General features: G+C 38.3%; 1 protein-coding gene across 1 annotated transcript in view; it reads right to left on the reverse strand.

Moving 5' to 3' along the window:
• The window catches only part of CCDC66 (coiled-coil domain containing 66), a 42,843-nt gene that overhangs the window by 12,755 nt on the left and 3,824 nt on the right, over window positions 1-26,264 (reverse strand). Inside the window, 9 exon segments of the mRNA XM_006892219.1 lie at window positions 2,205-2,289; window positions 2,510-2,760; window positions 4,330-4,461; window positions 15,804-15,928; window positions 17,741-17,844; window positions 18,027-18,192; window positions 19,364-19,805; window positions 23,605-23,630; window positions 24,328-24,392. Of these exon segments, the coding sequence (XP_006892281.1) occupies window positions 2,205-2,289; window positions 2,510-2,760; window positions 4,330-4,461; window positions 15,804-15,928; window positions 17,741-17,844; window positions 18,027-18,192; window positions 19,364-19,805; window positions 23,605-23,630; window positions 24,328-24,392 (1,396 nt within the window).

The raw sequence follows: 26,264 nt of genomic DNA on the forward strand, positions 1-26,264 counted from the left end.
AACTAAAGGCAGCATCTCAGTGCTCTGCACACTCACTCCTCACACTGTCCAGCCAGTTTTGACTCAGGAACCCTCATCGAGTTTCCATAGCTGACAGACCATCCTTCTCCCTCAGGGCCGCTGGTATATTCAATCCGCCAAGACTGAATGACACTCAGTAAACGGATTCCGAATAATGTAACTAAGCCACTTTATCACATTTTAAAGAGATTTAGAAATTTTAGGTCCTTTAGTATCTGACTAAAATGGACAGAAAGCACTTTTTTCTTAAAAGCTTACAAGTTGTATTGATTTTTCATCCAATCATTCATAGACTTGATTTATAACACTAATTACAACTTATTAATGTAACTGATTTATTATAATGCCTAATCAAACCTTTCCTGTCCTGTGCCTATTCCTTCACCCAGCAAACCTATTTTTAAATTTTCACTCCCCTCTCCCTCCTTTTACATCCCTGTTCATCCACGAAAGTTGATTCTGTGTATAACAAATCTTCCCTTGGCTTTTTACATTAGTAGTCTTATACTGTAATTATCTTTTGGGTCTAACTTTTGTCATTCAGCATAATTGGTTCTAGATTTATTCATGTTGTTCAGTATTTCACAAATTCTATTTCAATGATACGTAATATTCCATTAATTATATTCCATTATACTTTCTTTAGTGTTTTGTCTATTGAAACATTCCATCTCTTTTGTATTATAATGTTATAATAAACATGGGTATATATGTATATAAATTTGTGTCATAGCTCTTATTTCTTTGGGTTATATACCCACTTTGTGGGGTTGCAGGAAGTTCTGGTGACTTAGTGGTAAGGAGTCGCATTGCCAACTCAAAGACAAGTGATTGGAATCTACCAGCTGCTCTATGAGAGAAAGATAAATAATCTCCTCTCATGAGATCAACTGCCTCTGAATAGAGTCAGCTATGAGTCAGTTCCAATTTGATGGTTCACAGCAGTAAGGCTACAAGATCAAATGGTATTTCTATTCCCAACTTTCTAAAGAAATGCCACACTGCTTTCACTTTACATTGCCACTACCATATATGAGAGATCCTTCCAATCTCTCCATACCTTCACTACCATTTGCTGCTTACTGTCTTATTGAACCCTTCTATTTTCACCCAGGTGAGATAGTATGTCACGGCTGTTTTGATTTGCATTTGATTTTAATTGTATTTGGAGAGCATTTTCTTTTTTTTTTTTTAAATTTTTATTATTTTTGTGTGAGTACCGTCAAATCAGATCTGACTGGTACAGGAGGAGATTGTCCCTCCTTCCCCGGCAGAGCATCTGGTGGATTCGAACCGTGCGCCTCTGGGATTGTAGTTGCAACTCCTTGCCAGTAGGCCACCAGAGCTCCCCTTGCAATGGGCTTTTGTGTGTCAGGAAGTGTGAGGATGGTGCCGGATAGAACAAGATTCAGATCTTTGTTCATAGGGTTGCTATGAGTTGTACTCAACTCAGCGGCACCTAACAACAACCTAACTTGAGAGGTACTGGAAAGCATTATGCTAAGTGAACTAACTCAGTCCCATAAGGATAAATACTGTATAAGACCATTATTGTAGAACATGTATGAGGAATCCAAGAGAGAGAGGGAGGAAGGGAGGTAGTAGAGAGGAGAGCAATTTCATTACAGCCTCCTTTTGTTATTTTATCTGCTAGTTTTCTTAATCATAATTCCATTTTAATTCCTTATATATTTCATTCTAAAAATTTATTTTCATCCAGCACAAAACTAAATTGTTGAGAAACACCTAGTAACATAAGACCTATTACATATTTATATACACAATCTCTGTATTAAAGACTAGCTCTATTGAAAGAAAATTACTGTATTTTATGCTATTGGTGGTTCTAAGTACAAGTATAGGGAGCTCTGGTGGTCTAGGGGTAAGAAATTGCACTGCAATCCCAAAGGCATGCATTTCAAATACACTAGCTGCTCCATAAAGAAGGATACACAATTTCTTCCCATGCAATTTATTGCCTCTGAAAACCCACTGGAACGTCAGCTATGGGTCAATTCTGACTCAACACAACAATAAGTACACTGCCACTTGGGGCAGGGAATGAATTCATTCTAAGATAAAGTAGGACTTGTGCTATCATACAATTTTCATTTACTTAGTTATCTTACTTAGTCATGACTTCACTTATCAAGGCAAAGAAAAGTGCTTTTACAATTAGATACCTGATGTTCTAACTGTTTTTGCCGCCGTCTATCTCTTTCCTCAATCTGAGTGGGGTCCAAGAGAGCAGTCATGGAACGGAGAAAGCTGTCAAGACAGATGCATATTAGCAATTGAAAAGCCCCAAAAGATGAACTGTTCATTTTTGCTTGGGATAGATTTACTATTAATTTCTGTTCCACCAAAAAAAAAACAAAAAAAAAAAACCAAGCACTGTAGCCAATTAGGTATCAGAGAAAAGTTAATACTTTTAATTGAAGCATGCAGACTTTTCCAGCTATCAACAAATACTGAAAAATGAACTTACTTTGTTTTCTGACTGTTTGCCTTCGCCACATCCTGAACAGGTCTTGCTACATGCTCTTCCTCCAAAGGTCCAGCCTGACTTCCATTTGTAGGCGTATCAACGCTGCTGATGTCAGCAAGCTGAGTGTCTGGAGAGACACAGAAGTACTCCTCGGGTGCTTTCAGTGTTGATCGAGAGGACAGCTGAGACTCAGAACCCAGGTAATTCTTTAAGGAATCAAAATGCATTGCCCATCTGTCATGTTCCTCACCCTAATAATGACAAACAAGAAATGCTAAGAAATTATTAGAACTGTTTTCTCAGACGTAAAATCATAAATGACAATCAAAATCTGCTTTTCTAAAAGCCACCACAGAGTAGAGGATCAGGACCAGTTGCCTCTGAGTTGATTCTGACTCTTAGTTGACCCAGGTGGGCCAGAGTAGAACTGGGCCCACAGGTTTCCAGTGGCTGAGCTGTTCAAAGGACAATGGCAGGCATCTTTCTCTCAAGGCACCTCAGGGTAGACTCAGAGCTCCAACCTCTTATTTATAAGCTGCCAAGTGCATTAACTTGGCTTTAACATAGCACCACTCACAGACTTTATATAGCAGAGTAAGTATCAAAGAAGTGAACAAAACTGTATTGTTATGATTCTATATTCATTTATGCAATTAACCTGGCAGGGAAACACTGCATGGTTCAAAATTGGGGAAAGTGTGTGCCAGGGATGCGGCCTATCTCCATACCTTTTCAACCTGTATGCAGAACAGATTATCCGAGAGGCTGGACTCTATGAGGAGAAGTGTGGCATCAGGATTGGTGGAAGATCTATCAACAATCTGCGTTATGCAGATGACACAACCCTGCTTGCTGAAACTGAGGAGGACCCGCTTGCTGCAGAGAGTCAAGGACTACAGCCTCCAATATGGATTGAGGCTCAATGTCAAGAAGACAAAGATTCTCACCACTGGATGGATGGTGAAGAGATTGAGATTGTTAACAACTTTAGTCTGCTTGGCTCCACGGTCAACATTCTTGGCACCAGTAGCCAGGAAATCAAAAAGTGTATTGCAATGGGAAAGTCTGCTGTTAGGGACCTCTCCAGCGTACTGAAGAGCAATGGTGTCACTCGGGAAACTAAGGTGTGTCTGATACAGGCTATGGTCTTTGCAATCACTTGTTAGGCGTCAGAGTGCTGGACAATGACTAGGAAGGATAAAAGGAGAATTGATGCCTTTGAGCTGTGGTGCTGGAGAAGAGTATTGAGGATACCATGGACTGCCAAGAAAACAAACAGATTCATCCTGGAGAGGGTTAAACCAGGCTGCTCCTTGGAGGCAAGGATTCTGAGGCTTTGTCTGACATACTTTGGACATGTTGTAAGAAGAGACAGGTCCTTGGAGAAGGACATCATGCTTGGGAGGGTGGAAGGACGATGCAGAAGGGGAAGACCCTCTATGAGGTGGATGGATTCAGTGACTGGGGTAATCAAGATGGGTGTGTCAGAGGCAGTGCGATTGGCACAGGATAGAGCACAGTTTAGGGCTGTTGTATATAGGGTCGCTATGAGTCGCAAGTGACTCAATGGCACAAAACAACAACAACAATTAACCTAGAAAACAAGAGGGATAGGAAATAACTACAAAGTAAATTACAGGAAGCGATGGAAAATCACACCTGCTAAATCCACTTATGGAAAGCAAGTTGACATGAACAAGTGTGAAAGTTTTGAGTACTGTGTCCTGGCTATGCAGTTTCAGAATATTTATGCATTTTAAGAATTTATTTTAAATGAAAATTATTTCTTTTTATGCTTCTAGAAGAATATCCAAAGTTACCTTTGAATATATTACTTTTTCCTCTATTTTTCTTTGCCGGTCTTCTTCTATTTGCTTATTCAACTCTTCAATCCATTTCCTCTGCTGTTCCTGTTTCACAGAATTTAAATGGTGCTCCAGTGGAACTGTTTCCTAAACAAAAACCATCAATAACCGATAAAGTTCAGAAAATGGTTTCTCATCATATCATATTTCCAGTTTCTGCCATAGTTAACTGTTGAGGATTGAATTGTATTCCTCCAAGTGATCCCCCATGATCTCAATAAGACAAACAGTTGTTGGAGGAATGGAATATAATACTTACACATCTCAACCGTAACTGGATGTAAGGGCAAGTTCCCTTAGGGTCTGACTTTTATTTCAATGGAGAGAAAAGAAGGAAAGTGAGGGAGATATGCGCACATACCAACATAGTACCACCAAGTAAGTACAGAAGTGCGTCCCTGTGTGATGAAACTCCTTAACGGCAGGAAAAGCCAGACGACTGGGAAGTTTCCAGGGAATGCTAGGCCTACAGATGCTAGAAGAAACAATGGTTTTCTTCTCCAACCAACAGAGAGATAGGCACCCCTAGAAGATTGTATCCTAACTTGGACGTCAAGTCTCCTCAAGTGTGAAAACAATAAATTCCTGTTTATTAAAGCCATTTATCTGTGGTATCTTTGTACAAAAGAACTCCAAGACGTAAGAAAAATGCTTTGTTTACTATTCTAGCAATATATCCACCAATGTTATTTTCTGGCTTTATTTTATCAGAACAATGTGTTGCTTTTTTGATCAAAGGGAATATTTATACTAAGAAAAATCTTACTGTTTGAGATGCTCTACAAAAATTTTAAATGATGAAAAAATCATATTTACTTAAGTTCTTTATAGAAGAACCACTTCAGGAGGAATACTGCCTTCTGCTAAATGGTGCAGAAATTCTTCTTCCCTTATGGAAGCTCTGCTGGTATATTCTGTAGGGGCTGCACTGTTAATCTAAAGCCTGAGCCTCTGTGGCAGCTTGAATCCACCAGCAATTCTGAGGGAGAAAGATGGGCACTTTCCCACGTGATTTACTGCCTCAGAAACTCAATGGAGGGCTGAGTCAGCTTCAACTCAATGGCAGTGCATTCTCTCCCTACAAATGCTGTTTAGGATGTCTATTGCTAGAGGGTCAGCAGTGGACATCTGACTTGATGGCACACAACATTAACAAGTACTAGGTAGTTTGGACCACTAAAAGAACAAACAGGTTCATCCTAGAGAGAGACTGAAACCAGGATGCTCCTTGGAGGCAAGGGTTCTGAAGCTCTGTCTGACATACTCTGGGCATGTTGCAAGGAGGGACCAGTCCTTGGAGAGGGACATCATGTTGGAAGGGTGGAGGGACAGCACAAGATGGATTGACTCAGTAACTGGGGTAATGGGGGTAGGTGTATCAGAGATGATAAGGTTGGCTCAGGACACAGCAGGGTTCAGAGCTGTTTTACATGTGGTCACTATGAGACATGAGCAACTTGACAGCACAAGACAACAACTATGATGAAAGCTAAAGGTTTACACACACATCAACTCATTCTTGCATGGTTACCAAGGAGAGAGAGAGAGAGAGAGAGAGAGAGAGAGAGAGAGTGGGAAGTCAAATTAGTAAATAGATAATAAATGCAAAGAAAGATGGGTAAAATGAAAGGCAACAGCCAATAATGGGATGAGCTACATGCTATCACTAAACAAAGGGAAGACACAGAGAGTTATGTAAGGATTAATGAGAATGAGAATTACAGGGAGGAAGTGGGGAAAAAGGTGGTTTCATTGTGGATTTTGAAATTTAATGTTATAAAACAAAATGTGTCCACATAGCTGAATGAAAATTTAATTTGTATTTTAACTTCCACTCAAGAACCACAAACTGCCACTCTGGGAAGGGAGAACAGTCAGTGATGACCTTGTCAAAGCCTATGTTTGTTTCTGCAGATTTCAACAATGACACTCAAGGTGATTTCTCTCAGCACGGCTTTCCTGATCCCAGGTGTCAAATTGTAAAAGCACTAACTATGCCACTGTATTAGGGTTTTCTGTTGTCTCAAAGCTGAAACCCTTGACGATTACCCATCAAGAAGCCCTCAGACTTCAGCCACCCAAGATGTCTACAAAATAACTCAAGGTAGAAAAAAAAATCCACAAGATAGGGTGGAAGCAGCAAAGACCGCAGGGGCAACCTGCAACTTCTAGAGGATTGCCCCATTCCCAGAGCCTCCCCTGGGCTTTCCTAACAGCTGCTCAGGAACAGCATGGCCAGGTCAATTGTTATTCACATCAGGTAGCCACCATGGGAGCCTGGTTCAACTTCCCAAGCCTGAAGACTTCTTTACCAGCCCCATGTCCCCACCAAAGATCCTGGATTAAAAGTTACCCACAGTACAAGCAGGACTTTAAGGTACTTGTAAGAGGATGACAAGTACTCCCAGTAACCAGCTGAGGGTGGTAAAGCAGATGGCACCAGGGAGAATTCTAGCACTTCAAAGCCAGGAAATTAAAAAAGATCCAGACCCTAACTAGAGTCAAGACTTAATTCCTCTTAAAAGACTTATTGTAGGGCCCTCTGGAAAGAGCCTGCCTGGCTCCATCAAACCTACCTAGCCAGGATGAGCTAGCACTGGCCATTCTAATGGTCTTGTCAGCTAACATGATCCCTTTGTAAAGATCCCACTAGTCCCTCAACCTAATGGCAGCTCATATACTAATCACACCCAGCCCTCCTCCAGTGGGTGCCTATGGCCTGGATGAGAGTGGCTAAGACTAGCATGACCTGACCTTAAGCTGACTTAACTACCCTAACTCTCCTCACCTCCCATCCAAATTGCTATTGGAAAACTTTTGCCATCATAATCAAGAGGGCCCTATTGGTCTCCTTTCTCTTGGCTTTTCTCCATACCTATTCAATTGTAAGTTGAGAAACTGGACTCTCTGAGGAAGAGTGTGGCATCAAGATCAGTCTGAAAAAGATTCAACAACAACAACCTGCCTTATGCAGATGACACAACCTTGCTTGCCGAAAGTGAGGACCTGAAGTGCTTGCTGCAGAAGATCAAAGACAATAGTCTTCAATACAGATTGCATCTCAAAGTCAAGAAAAAAATTCTCACTGTTGGACTGGCAACATCATGATAAATAGAGACTGAAACTGTCAATGACTTCATCCTACTCAGATACACAATCAACACATGGTACCAACACTAAGGAGATCAGGAGACACTGGGAAAGTCAGCTGTCAGGGACTTTTCCAAATTACTCAGGAGCACTAATGTCAGTCAGACAGCTTTGGTGCACCTGATTCAGGCCAGTCTTTTCAATCACTTGCTATGCATCTGAGAGCTGAACAATGAATAAGGATGACAAAAGAACTGATGCCTTTGAGCTGTGTTGCTAGAGAAAAGCACTGAACATCCCATGGACTATCAAAAGAACAAAGAGGTATGTCTTGGAGAAAGTAGTCAGAGTGCTTCTTGGAGACGAAGATAACAAAGCTTCATTTCACATACTCTGGGCATGCTGCTAGGAGTCTACACCTTAGAAAAGGACAACATGCTTGGAAAGGTCAGCAAAAGACAGGAAAACCCTCAATGAAATGTACTGACACAGTGACGCCAGCAAAGGGCTCACGTGTGTCATAGATGATGAGGATGGCACAGGACAAATGGAGTTCAGATCTGTTGTTCATAGGGTCACTGCAAGTCGTACTCGACAAGACAGCACTTAACAACTACTACTCCTACTCCTGCCCCAAACCCCCAGGGGTCACCAACACTCCTCAATATCAGATGCAACAAGGGATAGAGCGCTTAAAGCCAAATGTTAAAGAGAGGTTTTTAGAAAGTGTTCTGATTCTTAAATGTCTCCTCTGAATTCTCAAATGTAGCTTGTGCTCAAAGTAAACATTGCAATCTGAACAAGGCTGTTTTCTCCTATTGAGGTACCTCACCTAATACAGTATCCACCTTGATTACCATTCAAAAGGTGAAGGCCCAATAGGAACAGTGTCACTGGCGTGGTTAACTTGTTTTACTATGTCCCTCAAGTCCCATCTTAACTTGTCCTCACCTCGGAACGCCAACAACACACCTTCATCAGACCCCTACAAGATTCCTTAAGAGGCCAACCTCTGCCCACTGCTGTGCCAGCAAGATTCTGAAGGTCTTCCCTACCAGACGTTTTCTCTGTGGGCACTCTGTTGATTCTATTTTGATGCCCAAATCCACATAAGAGACCACCAGGCACTGCTCTGCCATTTACTACCAATCACCACCACTGGGTCATCACATCCAAGAAAATCCAAGACCCAGCCCTAACTATCAAGTTCCTAGGAGACCTCTTCTAAAAGGGCAACACACTGCCAAGCCAACACAAGACAAGTTCCTCAGCCTTCAATCCACAATTACACAAATGTGTAAGGGAAACACAATGACTCCTCACACTTAGAACAATTTTGAAACAACATATACCCCAGCCTTAAAGGTTAATGAAGGTTTTTCTTTTAAAACTTTTTTTGCCATGTGAAGGTTTTCTGTCATAATTCTCATCTATTATTCTATTTTTCTTTTTTCAGAAAATCAATTAAGGTTGCATCTTCATAATCCCCACTGCCATAATCATCTCATCTTCCTTCCTTCCTCTCCTGCACTGACCCTCCCCTCCCCCTTCCAAGCATGATGTCCTTTTCCAAGGAATGAACCCTTCCTGACAGTATGCCCAAATCAATCCTTGCCTCCAAGGAACAACCTGATTTGACCTTTTCCAGGACAACTTGTTTGTTTTGCTGGCAGTGTGTGGTTAATTTTAATACTCTTCACCACCATCACAACTCTTCTGTCATCTCAGAAGAGATGTGCATAGTAGGCACATTCAAACACTTCACTGACTGTCCACTGGTCTAAAGGTATAGAGTTCATGGTCTGTGAGACTCAATTTATCCACTCAATTTGGCCTAATACAGGTATCAAAATAAAAGTCAGTCATCGCTATTGAACTGAAATTGACTCATAGCTGACCCTCCAGTGGGTCTGAGGAGGCTGTAAATCCCAAGAAGGGGGAGACAGTCCATCTTTCTCTAGAGGAATTGCTGGTGCCAGAGCAGCTTCTGCGAGCAGAGCAGCGCTCTACAGCTTATGCACTAACTGTTCAGGTTCCATTCTAGGTCATGGAAATAAACTGCAATAAAGTGAGTCTCATGCCATTTCTGGTTTCTAATACAAGTGAAAGTCATGTTTACACTAGATTGTAGATTCTTAAGTGTGTAACAGCATTACAAAAGGGTATGAAACACTGTAACAACTACCCGAATATGATAGAGATACAAAATGAGCCCCTGCTATTAGAAAAAGAGCACCCACTGCTTTGCTTAACACACATTTGTCATAAATCTTCAACTGTAACAAATACCTGTTATATCTTTAAAGTGCAATAAAGTGAAGCACAATAAAATAAGGTCTGCCTGCATTGTTTTCGGAGTTACTGTTCCACTCCCTAGGTTGAGAAATCGTACCTGGAATCTTAGAAGTCTGGTAGTTGACCATGGAAAAGACAATAATGTGTTTCCCCCCTACCCCCTCGCCCCATTGCTTCAATTGGTCTTTATTTCCCTGGAGCAGGAGAGGAAGAAGGAAACCCAAGATCAGCAGAAAAAATGGAACACAGGTGTTAACTGTCTTCATAATGCCTTGCCCCTGAGATTATATAACTGGATAATGCCTGGCTACCATTACCATTACCACAGGGTAGCTTTGAGTCTCAAGCGACTTGACGGCACATAACAAGAACAACCACCACCATTAATGAATGTTGTGCCTGAGGAATCAATGGATGAATCCTGATTAAAAAGAGAAAAAAATATGTAACAATTTCAAATTCTAACAGAATCCAGACTTATTGAGACTAGGTATACTCCCAAATCCATTGCTTTTTTAAAGAGAATTATCTGTATGAGGACACACTGTTAACAGTCAATCTAAAACATGGTTGATAGGTTTAGGGGACAGAGAATCTAAAACAACGCAAGTTAAGATGGTATAAGAAAGTGAGAAAGGGGATACAGCATGAAGGATGTAACCAACAGTACTAAATTGTACATGCTTAAGCTGATGACTCTATGTTCTGCTGTATATATTTCTAACATAATGTAAATAAATCTAAAAAAAGGGAATTTTTTCCTTCTTGAAAAGTTAGCAGAACTATCACCTCTTTCTAGTGCTGAATATTTGCAAAGTCTCCTTTTTGTTCTCCTGTTTACCTTTCCTTGAGCAAGTCTAGTGTTAGGGACATACAGATGTTGCCAATACTCTCCCTCCTACACCTGCCCAGGTAACAGTGCATATGCCATAAGTGAGATGTGACTCTGCGACCCTTCCTTGGGTTTCCAAGGCTGTAAATCCATTATAAGGAGACTGCCCACCTCTTTCCCATGAAGAGCTGGTGGACTGAAACCACTGGAGACACACAGCCTTTGGGCTAGCATTCTAACTCACCAAGGACTACGTCACCAGAGCTCCCCAGTAGCGCATTAAGTACTTAATTCTGAAACTGGATGCTCTGGCGTGTGAAATACTTGGGACCATTCCTGGAACATAAAAAAGCCTTGAGCAATTAAATTTCTTTATTCTCTTTAACTTTCACAAGTTTCTGGCAAAGCAAAGAGATCTGGTCAGTTTGGTTTAAGAATAAGGGCTCTTTGATTAGAATTTACTTTTGGATGAATGTGACAATGTTATTTTAATATTGTCCAGTATAGAAAATCAAAGGAAGTTTTGGCCAGGATTAGCTCATTTGGATGAAGATGGAGTATCTGTTCCATTAAAAAATAGGGCTATGAGTGAACCGGGACTGGACTGCAATTTACTCAGTACTGGCCAGAAAGAATAATCAGCTAACTACTCCTAAGGAACTAAAGTAATCTGATAAATAAAGCAACGCAAATTTTTTTTTATATATCATTATGACTCTTCTGGAGTGCAAGATATTTAAAAGAAAGAGCAAAAAGAAAAACATCAACAACCTTGTCCTATTACATGAATCCATGGAAACTACTGAATTCTAAGTTTGCTATAATGGGCTATCTTCTGTGAATGACTGGGAAAGATTTGTTTTATATGATCCATTTTGCATTCTAGAAATAAACTCACTGTCACCAAGACAGAACCAATTCCTAGCTGACCCTCCACTGGGTTTCCAAGGTTGTAAATCACACAGAACATTGCCTGACTCTGTCCTGCAGAGCTACTGATGGATTCGAACCAGCTTCTATGCTAGCAGCACTTCTTACAGACTATACCACCAGAGCTTCTAACATCTTCCAACATTACACAGATTTTTTAAAAGTCAGAGATTTTGAAAGTGAAAAAAAATTATACAAATAGACGAGCCAATATGACTGTTAACGTTTTGAATATTAACGCAGACCACTGTTTGTATATCTAATAGATCAAATTATTTTTTAAAAAAACCCAGCCTAGCAGAAGGGTCTATATCAAACTCATGGGTGATGGTGAGAGCAACTACAGGAGCTACACTTTACTTAAAATTTTTTTTTCATTGAGATTTTAATCAAAGTTTATAGAGAACTTGGATTTCCATTCATTCATTGTTGCACATTTTCCTCCCTGCCCTTCCACCACCACTTAGCTTTTTTCTTTGGGAAAAAAACTCTTTCATTGTTATACAGTCGTTGCCCTCCCTGAGTGCACTTTACTATACAACTGGACAGTACAACTAAATATGCTGGATAGTTTTAATTTTTAAAAGTAAAGAAGAAGGATACTAGAAAATTATAGTTTGGGAAACACAATGGAGGGTCAGTTGTGAGTCAGTTCCAAGGCAATGACAACAATGAGTTGATACGTTTTTAAAAAATTATTTCTATCAAGATTTATTGTCCTTTAATATTCAGCCAGGGATGTCAAAGGATAGGGAGGGTTCAGATCTGCTATTCAAAGGGTCACAAAGACCTCCTATGTGACACAACAGCACCTAACAATAATACTGTGTTTTAGAGTTTCTGGGAATGTGGAAAAATGCAATTCAAATTTCACTTCCAATTTTAAAATTCCTATATGCATCAGAGAGCTGGACAATGACTAGGGAGGACAGAAGGAAAATTGACGCCTTTGAGCTGTGGTGTTGGAGAAGAGTATTGAAGTATTGAATGTACGTACCATGGACTGCCAAGAAAACAAACAGATTCATCCTAGAGAGGGTTAAACCAGGCTACTCCTTGGAGGCAAAGATTCTGGGGCTTCGTCTGACATACTTTGGACATGTTGCAAGGAGAGACAGGTCTTTGGAGAGGGACATCATGCTGGGTAGAGTAGAGACAGCGCAGGAGGGGAAGACCCTCTATGAGGTGGATTGATTCAGTGACTGGGGTAATCGGGATGGGTGTGTCAGAGGCAATGCAATTGGCACAGGATAGAGCAGGGTTTAGGGCTGTTGTACATAGGGTTGCTATGAATCGCAAACAACTCGACGGTACATAACAACAACAACATATGCAGCAACTTAGTCAGCCTGGAGAAGTTCTAAAAGAAACCTATATGCTTAGGCTACCATGATGAAAATTTCTACCATCAGAATCATTCCTAATTTAAGGTTAATATTTTATCTTCAGAATACACTTGTTAAAATGAAAATGCTCTTTAGGAAGGAGGGATTAAATATACAAAAAGAAATAAACTTTTAAAATTGAAGAACATAATTTACTCAATAAAAACTAAGTGGTAATTAAGAATTAGAACATTTTCTGTTGTTGTTATGTGCTGTTGAGTCACTTGCGACTCATAGCGACCCTATGTACAGCAGCCCTAAACTCTGCTCTATTCTGTGCCAATCTCACTGTCTCCAACACACCACCCTCCATTATCCCACTCACTGACTCAATCCACCTCACAGAGGGTCTTCCTCTCCTGTGTTGGCCTTCCACCATCCCAAGCATGAAGTCCTTCTCCAAGGACTAGTCCCTTGCAACATGTCCAAAATATGTCAGAGGAAGCTTCAGAATCTTTGCCTTCAAGGAGTAGCCTGGTTTAAAACTCTCCAGGATGAACCTGTTCGTTTTCCTAGAAGTCAATGGTATATTCAATACTCCAACACCAAAGCTCAAAGCCATCAATTCTCCTTCTATCCTCCGTAGTCATTGTCCAACTCTCTGATGCATAACAAGTGATTGCAAAGGCCATGGCCTGTATCAGGTGTACCTTAGTCTCCAGATTGACACCCCTGCTCTTCAGTACTTTGGAGAGGTCCCTAATAGCCGACTTTCCCATCACAATACGTCTTTTAATTTCCTTGCTGCTGGTGCCAAGAGTGTTGACTGTGGAGCCAAGCAAACTAAAGCTGTTAATAATCTCAATCTTCACCATCCATGCTGCCAGTTGGCCCACGGGTGAGAATCTTTGTCTTCTTGACATTGAGCCTCAATCCATATTGTAGGCTGGAGTCCTTGACCCTCTGCAGCAAGCGCTTCAGGTCCTCCTCAGTTTCAGCAAGCAGGGTTGTGTCATCTGCATAACAGAGATTGCTGATGACTCTTCCACCAATCTTGACCCCACATTTCTCCTCATAGAGTCCAGCCTCCTGGATAATCTGTTCTGCATACAGATTGAAAAGGTATGGAGATAGGACACATCCCTGGCATACTTCCTTCCCAATTGTGAACCATGCAATGTTTGCTTGCTATTCTGACAATTGCCTCCTGGCCCAAGTATAGGTTTCACATTAGCAGAATCAAGTGGTCTGGGATTCCCATTCTTCTCAGAGTTAGCCACAGTTTGTTATGATACAGTCAAAAGCCTTTGCATAACCAATAAAACACAGATAGACATTCCTCTGGTATTCCCTGCTTTCAGCCAAGATCCATCTAACATTAGCTACAATACCCCTAGTACCACAATCCCTTCTAAACTCAGCCTGCACTTCTGGCGGTTCTCTGCTGATGTGCTGTTCCAATCATTTTTGGATAATCTTCAGCAGAATCTTGTTCGCATGTGGTATCAACGATATTGTTTGATAATTTCCACACTCTGTTGGGTCACCTTTCTTTGGAATGGGAACAAATACAGATCTCTTCCAGTCAGTTGGCCAAGTGGTTGTCTTCCAGATTTCTTGACACATCTTGGTGAGCACATCTAGGGCAGCATCTGTTAGTTGAAATTGGTATACCATCAATTCCTGGGGGCCTTATTTTTAGCCAATTCCTTCAAAGTAGCTTGAACTTCTTCCTTCATCACCATAGGCTCTTGCTCATATGTTGTTTCATGAAATTCTTCTGTGTCTGCCAATTCGTTCCGGTACAGTGACTCTGTATACTCTTTCCATCTTCTTTTAATACTTCCTGGATCATTTAATATTCTGCCCAAAGCATCCTTGATTATAGCAACTTGAGGTTTGAATTTATTCTCCAGTTCCTTGAGCTTAAGAAATGCTGAGCGGGTTTGGCCCTTTTGACTCCAGCTCCTTTCACATTTCACTGTAATATTTTACTTTGTCTTCCCACGCTGCCTTCTGAAATCTTCTGTTCAGCTCTTTAATATCTTGAATTCTTCCCTGTGCTTTGGCTTCTCAGCACTTTAGTGCAATATTCAGAGTCTCTTCTAGCATCCATTTTGGTCTTTTCTTCCTCCTCTGTCTTTGTAATGACCTTTTGCACTCTTCCTGGGTTTCTATGGAATTAGAATAGTAAAAATATTAACACTGAGGACTTACCTCCAAAATCTGATTATTCCTAATAACTGAGTGTCTATCAGCTCGGACAGGCAACTCTTGACTGGGAGATGGAGAAAGAAGGCTTGGAGAGCTAGGAGATGCCTAAAAACAAACAGAAAAACAGAAGAACTTTCTCACTGCATAAAACTTAATGCATACATACAGAATTTAAGGATCATAAAAGCACTAACCAATGGCCATCTGGCATGTACTTATGTTGAATAAGCAAAAATGGAGTATTAAAAGGGTAGAATATTCAGTGAGTTCTCTCAGACACATGATGACTCCTGATTTCAGAGCAGAACTATTCCCATATGGTTTTCAATGGCTGGTTTTCCTCCGTAGCTACCTTTTGTGGTAGCGACACAGACAGACAGACTTCAACCTTTCAGTCAGTACCCTAATATGTTAACTGTTTGCACCACCCATGGACCCTACTACAAGGTTAGTGGCAAAAGTCTGCTGGGCTTACTATGAAAATGACAAAACTCTTTTAAGGAGCGTAAAGAAATTGGTGCCTGGGGCCTCTATCCATATCTATACAGAAGACAATTTACAGAATGCAAATACAGGCTCGTTAAGACTATAGTAATACTAAAAATAACACCTTTAAAATACCACATAAAAAGCAGGTTGCTTTTTTAAAAAATTATTTTTCTAGTATGAGCATTACTTAGCATTTTAAAAATTACAATTATAATCTCTTGTATTTCATAAATGCTTGATTTTTATATCCTTACTCGATATTGTTCAAGAATCTGAAGTTTTTCCCAGACTCTTTTATCACTTTCAGATTTTGTCCAAGGATTAATATTCCATTTTTCAGAAGCTTCTTTTTCTTTCTTCTTTAAAGCAACCTGTTCATCTGTAAATAATGTCCTTTTTTAAAAAATGCACAAAAACTGTGGAAAAAAATGACGTAAGCAAATCATGACTGTCTTAAGTGTGCAGATCCCAATACAGAACTAATAAAAAATCTGAGATTATCTCACAAAATAGAGAAGAATTTTAAGGCATATGGAGTAAAAGAAACCACTAGACCCAAACTTAAATATAGTACAAATGGATGTAAAAGGGTGTTTTATCAGAATTATCAGTAAGGAACAATTTTAGTCAGAATAAATTGTTTTATGTAAAATGGCAATTTTCTTTTGTTATGTTCATTCACTTGTATCTAAGAAAACTAAAAGGTAAGACTCTAAAGTCAGAAAACCTACAATTCAAATATTTTCTACCCATTTGACTCTGGGCGTATTGCTATTAAACTCTCTAAACTTCAGTTCTTAACTCTGTAACACAGGATTATAATGACAGAACTTATTTCAGTAGCATAAAGCGACTAGTAAATGTTTAACCGCTATTATTCATAATTGCTGAGAATAAAAACAAAAAAGCAAAGAATAAAATAATGAAACTCTATCTATGGGGGGAGAGAGCTGGGTGGGTAGATAAGTGCAGCAGTGAATGAATGGAAATCAAAATTCTCTGTACATGTTCATTTAAAAAAACCAAACCCCTCTATCTAACAGATTAATTAATAAGTAAAAAAAATAAAGATCTTCAAAAGAAATAATACAACTCAGAGATGTATAAATGGAACTCCAAGAAAACAATAATAAAAAACATAACTAAAACAGAGATGTGGTTTTCTACTGCAATCGAGTTTTGTTTTAGAAAAATAAAACTTTTTCTCATAAAACATAAAATGTATCAATTAAGTTTGAAACTGTATTTTAATAAACTATATTTGTGTTGAAAGAAACTACTGGAGAAATATTTAAAGCTAAAACTGTGATTTAAAAAAAAACAACCACATCAGACCCTTCTAAACCATCTGTTACTGTTGCTATATATCTAATTCCTGTATTATCCTTCTGGTACCTTTATTTCCAAAATTAACTAATTTCTTATTAATACTGTTTATTTTGTTTCTAAATTACCTGTCCCAGTAGACTGTTGAGTGCAGGGTGAAGCCCCACTGTCATGCTTTTAGTACAGTTATTCCTAAGAAGTACAGCAGATACTTCATGTATTTTCCGAATTGAATACTGGACGCTATGTCTAGTCGAAGAAGAAATTGTAATTTCTTACTTCTTATTAATATTTCAAGTCCGTAAGAGATATTTATAAGAGCCCAAGATGAAATAAATGCAGTTAGTTTGTACTCTATAAGGTACTGACTAATAGTATATAAATTTTTTTCTTTTCTTTTTTACATTTCTCCCTGGTTTTTATGATTTATTTTAGAATGAACACTAGTTAGTCTTGGTTAGGACTTTGGATTAATTTCAAAATGAAATCAAGTATGTATTAAAAAAAACCCCAAAAAACCACATTTTTAAGCCCAGGATTTATGTAATGGAAAAATATGAACAGGGACTCTCAAGAAATGAGAAATCAGGATTTGTTGAAGCTGTAAGAGTTCTAGAATGATACAGAAAACATTAATGCTCACCTCTGGAACTGATGCACACAACAAAGTGTCAAATAAAAAGGTAAAATCTAAGGTATTGTGAAGACATAATATTTCTCAAGCATTTGAGTGGGAACTATGCTAGCTGTCAGATGTTATAAACTAAGATTTTTGGTATTATCATACTAAAAAATATACTTCTTCCTCAATATATATGCTCCTAAAGCCAACAACATTATACTGCAAGCTGTAATGATTACTTACCTAGTTCCTTCTTCCACTGAGCTTTTTTTGCTTCCAACAAACTTCTATCACGTTCTCTTTCCCCCAGAGTACTAAATATGTCAGCTGGTTTCCACACGTTCTCTCTGGAGCAGTAGTAGTTTGTTAACAATAATGAAAAAAACTTAGAACTTCAGTATTATACAACTTATTCCATAAAATTTAATATACTCTTAAAAGGCTCTAAGTCTTCAGAGTAAATATTTCATATGCAAGTAAAAGAAAAGTCACAGCCCCAAGAGAGCAATAACAGACACAGGCTACATACACAGTATTTTTCTGGTCAAGTTGATCAGATGCCTCCTGTTTTTTATTTAAAACAGATTCATTCTCATCCAGGGAAGATGAAAAAGCCTCAGCTTTCTGGAGTAGTCTCATAATGTTCTCATCCCCTGGCTGATTAGGAGTACTGTCACAGTGTAGACTAGACTGACCTAGAAGTGGTAAGATACATGGTTTAAAAGTAATGCTATACACTCACACTATATACGAGCCCTATACAGGACAAAGCAAACGTCACCCTAGCATTCCCCAGATTGTAATCTGTTACAGGAGCAGATTATTAGGTCTTTCTTCCTTATGGAGCAGCTGGTGGATTTGAACTGCAGCCTTTTCAGTTAGCAGAGAAGTACTGAATCATTGTGCTAACAGGGCTCCTTTAAATTTGTGACAACACAATGAACAATAACATTCTAAAGTTTTATTTTTAAAGAAGTAATCCAGCCCCCTTACTTTACAAAGCAAAGTCTAGACCAAGAGGGTAAATAATCCCATTTTGAGCGTCTTGGGAGCGTATCGAAGATTTTTCGCTCTTACATTAATTGTGGAGCCTCTTTGAAGACTGTTAATTTTATTAAGTTCATTACTGTTGTTGGGTGCCTTTAAGTCAGAACCAACCCATAGCTGACCTTCCAGGTTTTCAGAGGCAGTAAATCACATGGGAAAATGCCTGTCCTTCTCCTCCTGAGCAGCCAGTGGGTTTGAACTGCCTCGGGATTGCAGTGCAGCTTCTTTAATGACTAATAAATTGTTTACATTTCTATTACCTTCATACTCATAATCATTTAGTGCAAACTTGAAATAAGAAGGATTTTAAAAAATATAACATAATCCCTTGATGTAAGAAACAGAAAAGAGGCTTTCCAAGTCTTTGTAACAAGCTGTTACAAAGATGATACTGTCAATTCTTGGCACTGCTTGAGGATAAGGAAAACAAAATGCAGGGCCAGAAAAGTAGTGCTTTTAGACACTTGGCTCAACTCTCATATTAAAAGTCTCCTTCATCTTTACTATCAACACTACATTTTTTTCAAGCATTTCATTCCTCATAATAATTATTTTAAGTATAACTTAAAATAAGTACAACAGTTTTTTGAACTGAGATTATAGCTCTCGTATAATAATAGTCTGAGCATTAATATTATAACGTGGCATATTGTAATTAAGAAAGCAATTTTGTACATCAGAGAATGTCCTCTAAAATAGTATTTAAAGAAACTGTTAACTTGAATTTATATGGTATGATTTATAAAACTTCGTGAATCTGAAATACTAAAATATTCACATACTAATAAAATGAATATTAAGACTTTAGGAAAATCTTACTTGTTTCTTCCTTTCCACTTTCAGTCAGAGAAACAGATCTATTTCCTTGGTTTACAGTCATCAAAATCTGTTGTAGTTGGTCTTGTGTTAGACATACCAAATTGCTATTCGTATTTTCAGATGTGACGCTTTTTCGAGGCTTCCGTTTAGTTACTACAGATGTATTTATGGTGCTTCTAGTCTTCTGTATATTAAGAGGTGCAGGGGAAATTCCTCTCTGGATATGAAGACAGTCAGTATCTTCACACTGCTTGTAAAAATCCTTAGTAGGTGAAAAAGTCATTTTATTTTTTTCACCCTTTTCCAATGTAGTGTCTGAACCAGTTCTCTTCTTTTGCAAATGGTTTTCACTCATGACAGAATTGTTTTGTGTTGATTTAAGAATGTGTCCAGTTTGCTTCATTCTTAAGGGACATTTTGCAATCTTTGTCTTATTTCCCATCTGTTAAAATAGAAGTTGATTTTTTATAACAAGCTATCAATAAATAAACAATAATCTCTACTTATAAAATCTGACAAGTCACTCTTTTAAATTTTGCTTGTATTTTTTTGCTATTTAATAAGAGGATATGCCCATAAGAAACTCAAGTTTAACCTTTGCTAATCATTTAGAAATATTGAACAATTGAATTTGCTTAATTTCAGGATAATAAAAAATATGTAACAAATTTTATTCTACTTGCTACCAGACATCTCCATCCCACTCCAGTTTTAAATCTCATGTCATTACATTCCTCACATTACCTCTTTTACTACAGACTTTTTGCTACCAAGTTTTATTCCTCAACATCTTAACTAGATTACTGTACCTTGCTGTATTTCTTTCCTTTCTCTTTCTATAAACTCAAAGAATTGGACTGGTAATTATTTATAATTCATATTCACTAGTTCAGCTTAGAGGATTTCTGGTGGACTAATGCTAAGAAGTTGTGCTGCCAATGCAAAGGCTCATGGTTCAAATCTACCAGCTAAGGGAGAAAAATCTCCTCCTCTCCAATTTACAGCCTCTGAAAAAACACTGGAGGGTAAGCTATGAGTCGGTTCCAACTTGATAGGAAATAATAACCACAGTTCAGATTAAAGAAACATACAGGAAATATTTTGGTAGGATTAAGAAAGCACCCAACCCTAATTATGTTCACTTTGATGATAAAGAGATTATCATGCAGCTGCACCTAAAGAGAACAATATGGAGATGATAGAAATTCAATCTATAAGGAGGGGTTAAATAGAGAGCTCACGGTCCTGCAGCCACCTCAGGAGCTTATCTCAGTATAAAGAAAGAAAAGCATGTGACAAGGAAATTCAGAGAATTAACATACAGCTGTAGACTTGTGAGGCTAAGGAGATACCAGACAATGAAGCATCTTAACAAACATTGTTGACACCTGTAGCAAATGCACAGGAACATCCACAGGAAGAACAAAATGCAAAAGGCAACAGAGGAAAGAGGGAAACAGAAAGCAATCATCTGAAATCTAGGAGCCTGAAAAGAGGCACTGTGTTTGTGATTGTGCCTCAAATAAAAGCAGTTAAAAACAATGCACTGAATAATGTCCATCCACAGCCACTCGGTAAAGTCTATTACACTAAAAATTCCAGGTAAGGTGGCTTATAATTGTAACAGACATGACTGTGCACACATTAAAACATATAAATATAACTGTATTTTTATGCTAAACATGTTTTAGTGTATTTGGGAATGTTTAATGTTTTTCATGCATAGGGAAGTATACTACAGACTAAATATTAAAATAACTGATATTAGATACAAACCATATTCAATTGTTCCAATTTATGTACAAATTCAACTTAAAACTCAAATTTAGGAATGGAACTTGCTTATAATCCAAGTAGTATTTGTATATAATATAATGTTCACACAATGTTTAAATGACATAAAGTCCTATTCCACAGTCTATACTGCAGATGTTAGATATTTTAATAGAAAACGATGGACAACATGTTTGTATGATTCAGGTAACACAGAGTGTATCACCAAAGAAATAATTTTTAAGTAAAGTTGCGGCTCTACCACTAGAGATGATGATTAATAATCATCACACATCCACTGCTTTGATTAAATCTGGAAGAAATGGTGAAGCCATGAAGAACATAAAGTATTAGACTGAAGTGCTACAAAAAGTCCTTTCATGCTAACTGGGCTCTCAGCAGGTATGTTAGGAAAGACTCTGCAAAGAGAAGAAGGAACAGAGGATGCAGAAGAGCACAGATTTTTTTCCCCCTGATATGAAAAAGAAACAGAGAAGAGGAGTGGTATAAAACACTTGTGGTAAGGAGCGCTAACATGCTCAGTGGTAACCAAAGGTCACCATTTCAAATCCACTAGCCACTCTTCAGGATAAAAGACCTAGTGATATATGATCCATAAAGTTTTCAGCCCAGGAAATCCTATGGGGTATTCTATCCCTTTCTATATGGGTCACTATGAGTTAGAATCACCTCGATGGCACATAACAATAAGGCATTTTATAGAAAAAGGCACAGTGGGCTCCTGATAACATAAAAGAACCATTAAAACCAAGGGTGATCTTTTTAAAATAATACATAAGAATTTGAGAATCAAATACTCACTTTTTTGTTGGTAAAATGGAATTTACATATGAAAACAGGAAAAAAATAAATGAAATATTTTAAAGTCTAAATATTTTTAAAGTTCTCACTAGTTGTACTGAAGTTCTGGTCTATAATCTATACATATTCTATAGGGAGTTATATAGTTGACTCAAAGGCAGTCAGTTTGAATGCCCATCTTTGTTTTGAGGATTTGTTGATAGACTCAATCTTCCAGATGATAAAGACCCTGAAAACCAGCTGGAGGCTCAGCTATGAGTTAGGTCGGACTAGACAGCAGAGAGAGAGAAACAGGGATATTATGGAGCCCTGGTGTCTGGTGAGTTACATGCTGGGGTGCTAACCAACAGGCCAGCTATTCTAATTCATCAGCCGTTGTATGAGGGAGACTGGTGGCCTAATTGGTAGGGGGTTGCACTGCCTCAATGTGGGCAGTTTGAATCCACCAGCTGTTCCATGGGAGAAATACAGACAATTCCCTCCTGTGCAATTTGCAGCCTCTAAAAATCTGTTGGAACAGCAATGATTTGGTTTCAACTTGATGTCAATAAGGGAAGTGAGCATTTCCACGGGATAAAGACACCTGTACTCTCCCCACAGATGGCACCTAACAACAATTCTGCCCATAAAGATTTACAGCCTTGGAGACTGGATGGAAAATTACCATGCATCAGAACTGACTCTACAGCAGTGAGTTTTATTAAGATATACTAAGGAGCCCTGGTGGCACCATGGTCAAAGTATTTGGCTGCTAATCACAAGAACAATGGTTAGAATCTGCCAGCTGTCCTGCAGAAGATAGATGTGGTAGTCTATAAAGATTTACAGCCTTGTTAACACCAGGAGGTGGTTCTACTCTGTCAAACAGGGTAACCAAAGTTCGATCAACTTGAAGACAATGGGTTTGTTTGGATACAGCTGTACTGAACAGCACAGTAACTATTAAATTTAAATAAAAAACTAATAAAATTAATCACACCAGCCACATTCCAATTTCCCAACAACTACAAACGATGAGTGGCTACTATACGTGAAAGCACAGATTATGCAGCATTTCTATTACTGCACAAAGTTCTACAGGCATACCTTGGGGCTACAGTTGGCTTAGTTCAAAAGCACCAAAATAAAGTGACTCTCACAATAAAGCAAGTCACATAAAATTTCTGGTCTCCGAGTTCATAAAAAATTACATTTACACTATCCTGGAAAGTGTGCTATAGCATTATGAAAATGCCTGAAATATAAATTACGAGAATTACCAAAATGTGACCAAGACATGAAGTGAGCTCAGGCTATGTGAAAAATTATTTCAATAGATTTGCTCAACACAGGGTTGCCACAAACAATCAATGGGTAAGCACTGTAGCACCTGCAAAGTACAACAGAACAAACTACAATAAAGCAAGGTATGCCTGTATTAGACAGTACTCATCAGGAGCAGAAAGATTCTGCAGGCTTTCATAAACTAAAAAGTAGTCAAATGCCATTTCTGTGAAAGGACCAGCCTGAAAGTAAGAAAACATTAACTTCTTACCACTGTTCCTTTTAATATTCGAACGTCCCAGGAATTTTTTTCAAAGCATTATAAAAAACCTTGCATTTTACATTTGAAAACAGGTCAGATCAAAGTAAGTCATTTGGCTTACCTTCACAGAAATTTTTGGTTTATGTTCTACAAAAGAAAAACAAAATTACTAAAACTATTAACCAAAAATATACAAAAGCAGTCATGAAAGAAAAATTTAATTAGCATTGTTTTAAGAAGCAAAAATACAGAAATATTCTCCATAAAACATTAATACTTAGTGGTGCCTGAATGTCCTAACTTTTATAGTGTGGTACAAATACTTGTTTTATTTTTTTGTTTATTCTCGTTCTTCGGGTAAAACTATAGCTAGATAAGGGAAAAAGAAAACAATATGAAAGAGAAGACTAACAAAATACACTGTAAAGTTCAGAGTTCACATTTTTTTGTTTTCAAGGTTCACTTTAAAAATTACTTCAACAACTGGGGGTCATTTTGTAATTTTCTCAGTAAATATATGCAATAAGAACAAAATTATATAAATTTAGTGATATTATTCTTCAGGCAACAAGAATATTTTCTATTTTTAAATATATATATATATATATTGCATTATTCATGAACTTTAAATTTTGCGCATCTAAATATAAAGTGGTGAGCAGTGAGGCAATTTAACTTAGTTAAAAGTAAATCTGAGCAAGTCTGGAGAAACTTAGTGTTCCCATTTAATTTTGTCTCAGTCTATACATCTTTGTCTATTATAAGCAAAACATCAGTTAAACCAGCATAAATTTTACATTAAAAAGAAATGTTAAAATTTTAAACTCCTGGTAACACAGCATACCAAATGGAGACAATATTAGCTTGGTTTTTCCATCCAGTAATTCAGTTTCAAGTTTTAAACCATCACTGTAAAATAAAAGAAAATTGTGTTACTCTTTTAATATAGCAACATCTAACATAGCCAGAAAGGTTCACTTGAATATTGAAAGTATAAATTAATGTCTGACTTTAAAGGTGCTTTGTAATATCAACAAATAAATCTTTTAACTAAAAACTTTCCCAATCCAAGATAAAACCTAAAAACTACAATGATAAAATCCTTCCTGAAATTTTTCAGTAATGTAAGAAATTGAAACCTGGTGGCACATAATATCAGGTTACTCATTAGCAGTTCAAAAATATCCACTAGCAACTCAGAAAAAAATTGGTGCTCTCCTCTCTCAAACACTGACAGCCTTGGAAACCTGATAGATGGTTTTGTGTTTAGAAGCAGTAAATCAGTTATTTAACTGTCACCTTACTCAATGTCAGGGAGTTCTGGTGGTGCAGTCTGTAGGGAGCTGTACTGCTAACCCAAGGGCTGAGCCTCTCTGACAGTTCAAAGGCAACAGGTCCTCAGAGAGAGAGATGGGCAATCTCCTCCCTTGTAATTCACAGCCTCCTGAAAACTCACTGGAGGTCAACTATGAGTCTGATCTGACGCTATGGCAATGAGTTTGAGGTTTTCTGAGTAACTCTTAATAAGACAACCAAACTGCCATGACTGGCAAATCAGTTTGAACAGGTTTTTTTTGGTTTTTTTCACATTCATGATTTTTTTCCACTAGTTTATTTACAAAATTCTAATATAAACTGGAACAAATTCTCTTAATTTCCCTCGTCCCTCCCCATCAAATTGTATAACTCAATGATTAATCCCCTCTTCCCCCTGTACATCCACATCCCTCTGCTTCTAGCCTCTCCCTCCCCTGCTGGATCCTTATACTCATTCTACAATAATGGTCTTACACAATATTTAGCCTTGTGGGACTGAGTTAGTTCACTCAAAATCATGCTCTCCAGTCCCTCCCAAGTTAGGTAATAATTTACAAAGTTTTTGCTCCTGCGTGCTGCATAGTATTCCATTGTGTCAATGTACCAAATTTTCTCAATCCATTCACTTGTGGTTGGACATTTGGGCTGTTTCCATGTTCTTGCAATGGTGAATAATGCTGCTATGAACACTGGTGTACAAATCTCTGTTTGTGCCTCAATCTTCATTTTTTCAGGGTATATTCCAAGTAGTGGAATAGCTGGGTCATATGGAATTTCTATGTTAAGCTTATTATACCACTGTTTAACTTTTAATAAGAGAATCAAAGTGTGATGCATTCACTGCCATGGAGACGGTTGCCCATTTTTCTCCCACAAAATGTCTGAAAAATCAACAACCTGGTACATTAGGCAATGCACTATGTCACTTACTGTCAGTGGAGTTGGGTCCAACTCATAAGTTATCCTCTATTAGGTTTCAGAGGCTGTAAATTACAACAGGAGAAAACTGCCCACCTGTCACCCACAGCGCTGCTGGTGGATTCAAACTGCCTTTGGGTTAGCAGTGTAACTTGCTAAGGACTATACCATCACACTTCTCTCACACACCACTGGTGTTGTTATTGTTGTTATTATGTGCCATCAAGTCGCTTGTGACTCATAGACCCTATGTACAACAGCCCTAAACTCTGCTCTGTCCTGTGCCAATCACACCATCTCCGATATACCCATCCCGATTACCCCAGTCACTGAATCAATCCACCTCATAGAGTGCCTTCCCCTTCTGCACTGTCCCTCCACCTTACCAAGCATGATGTCCCTCTCCAAGGACCTGTCCCTCCTTGCAACATGTCCAAAGTATGTTAGACGGAGCCTTAGAATCCTTGCCTCCAAGGAGCAGCCCGGTTTGACCTTTTCCAGGATTAATCTGTTTGTTTTCCTAGCAGTCCATGGTATTCTCAATAC

This window comes from Elephantulus edwardii, unplaced genomic scaffold (assembly GCF_000299155.1).
Source record: "Elephantulus edwardii isolate Elephantulus edwardi_28Jun2011 unplaced genomic scaffold, EleEdw1.0 scaffold00113, whole genome shotgun sequence".
NCBI classification, from domain to species: domain Eukaryota; kingdom Metazoa; phylum Chordata; class Mammalia; order Macroscelidea; family Macroscelididae; genus Elephantulus; species Elephantulus edwardii.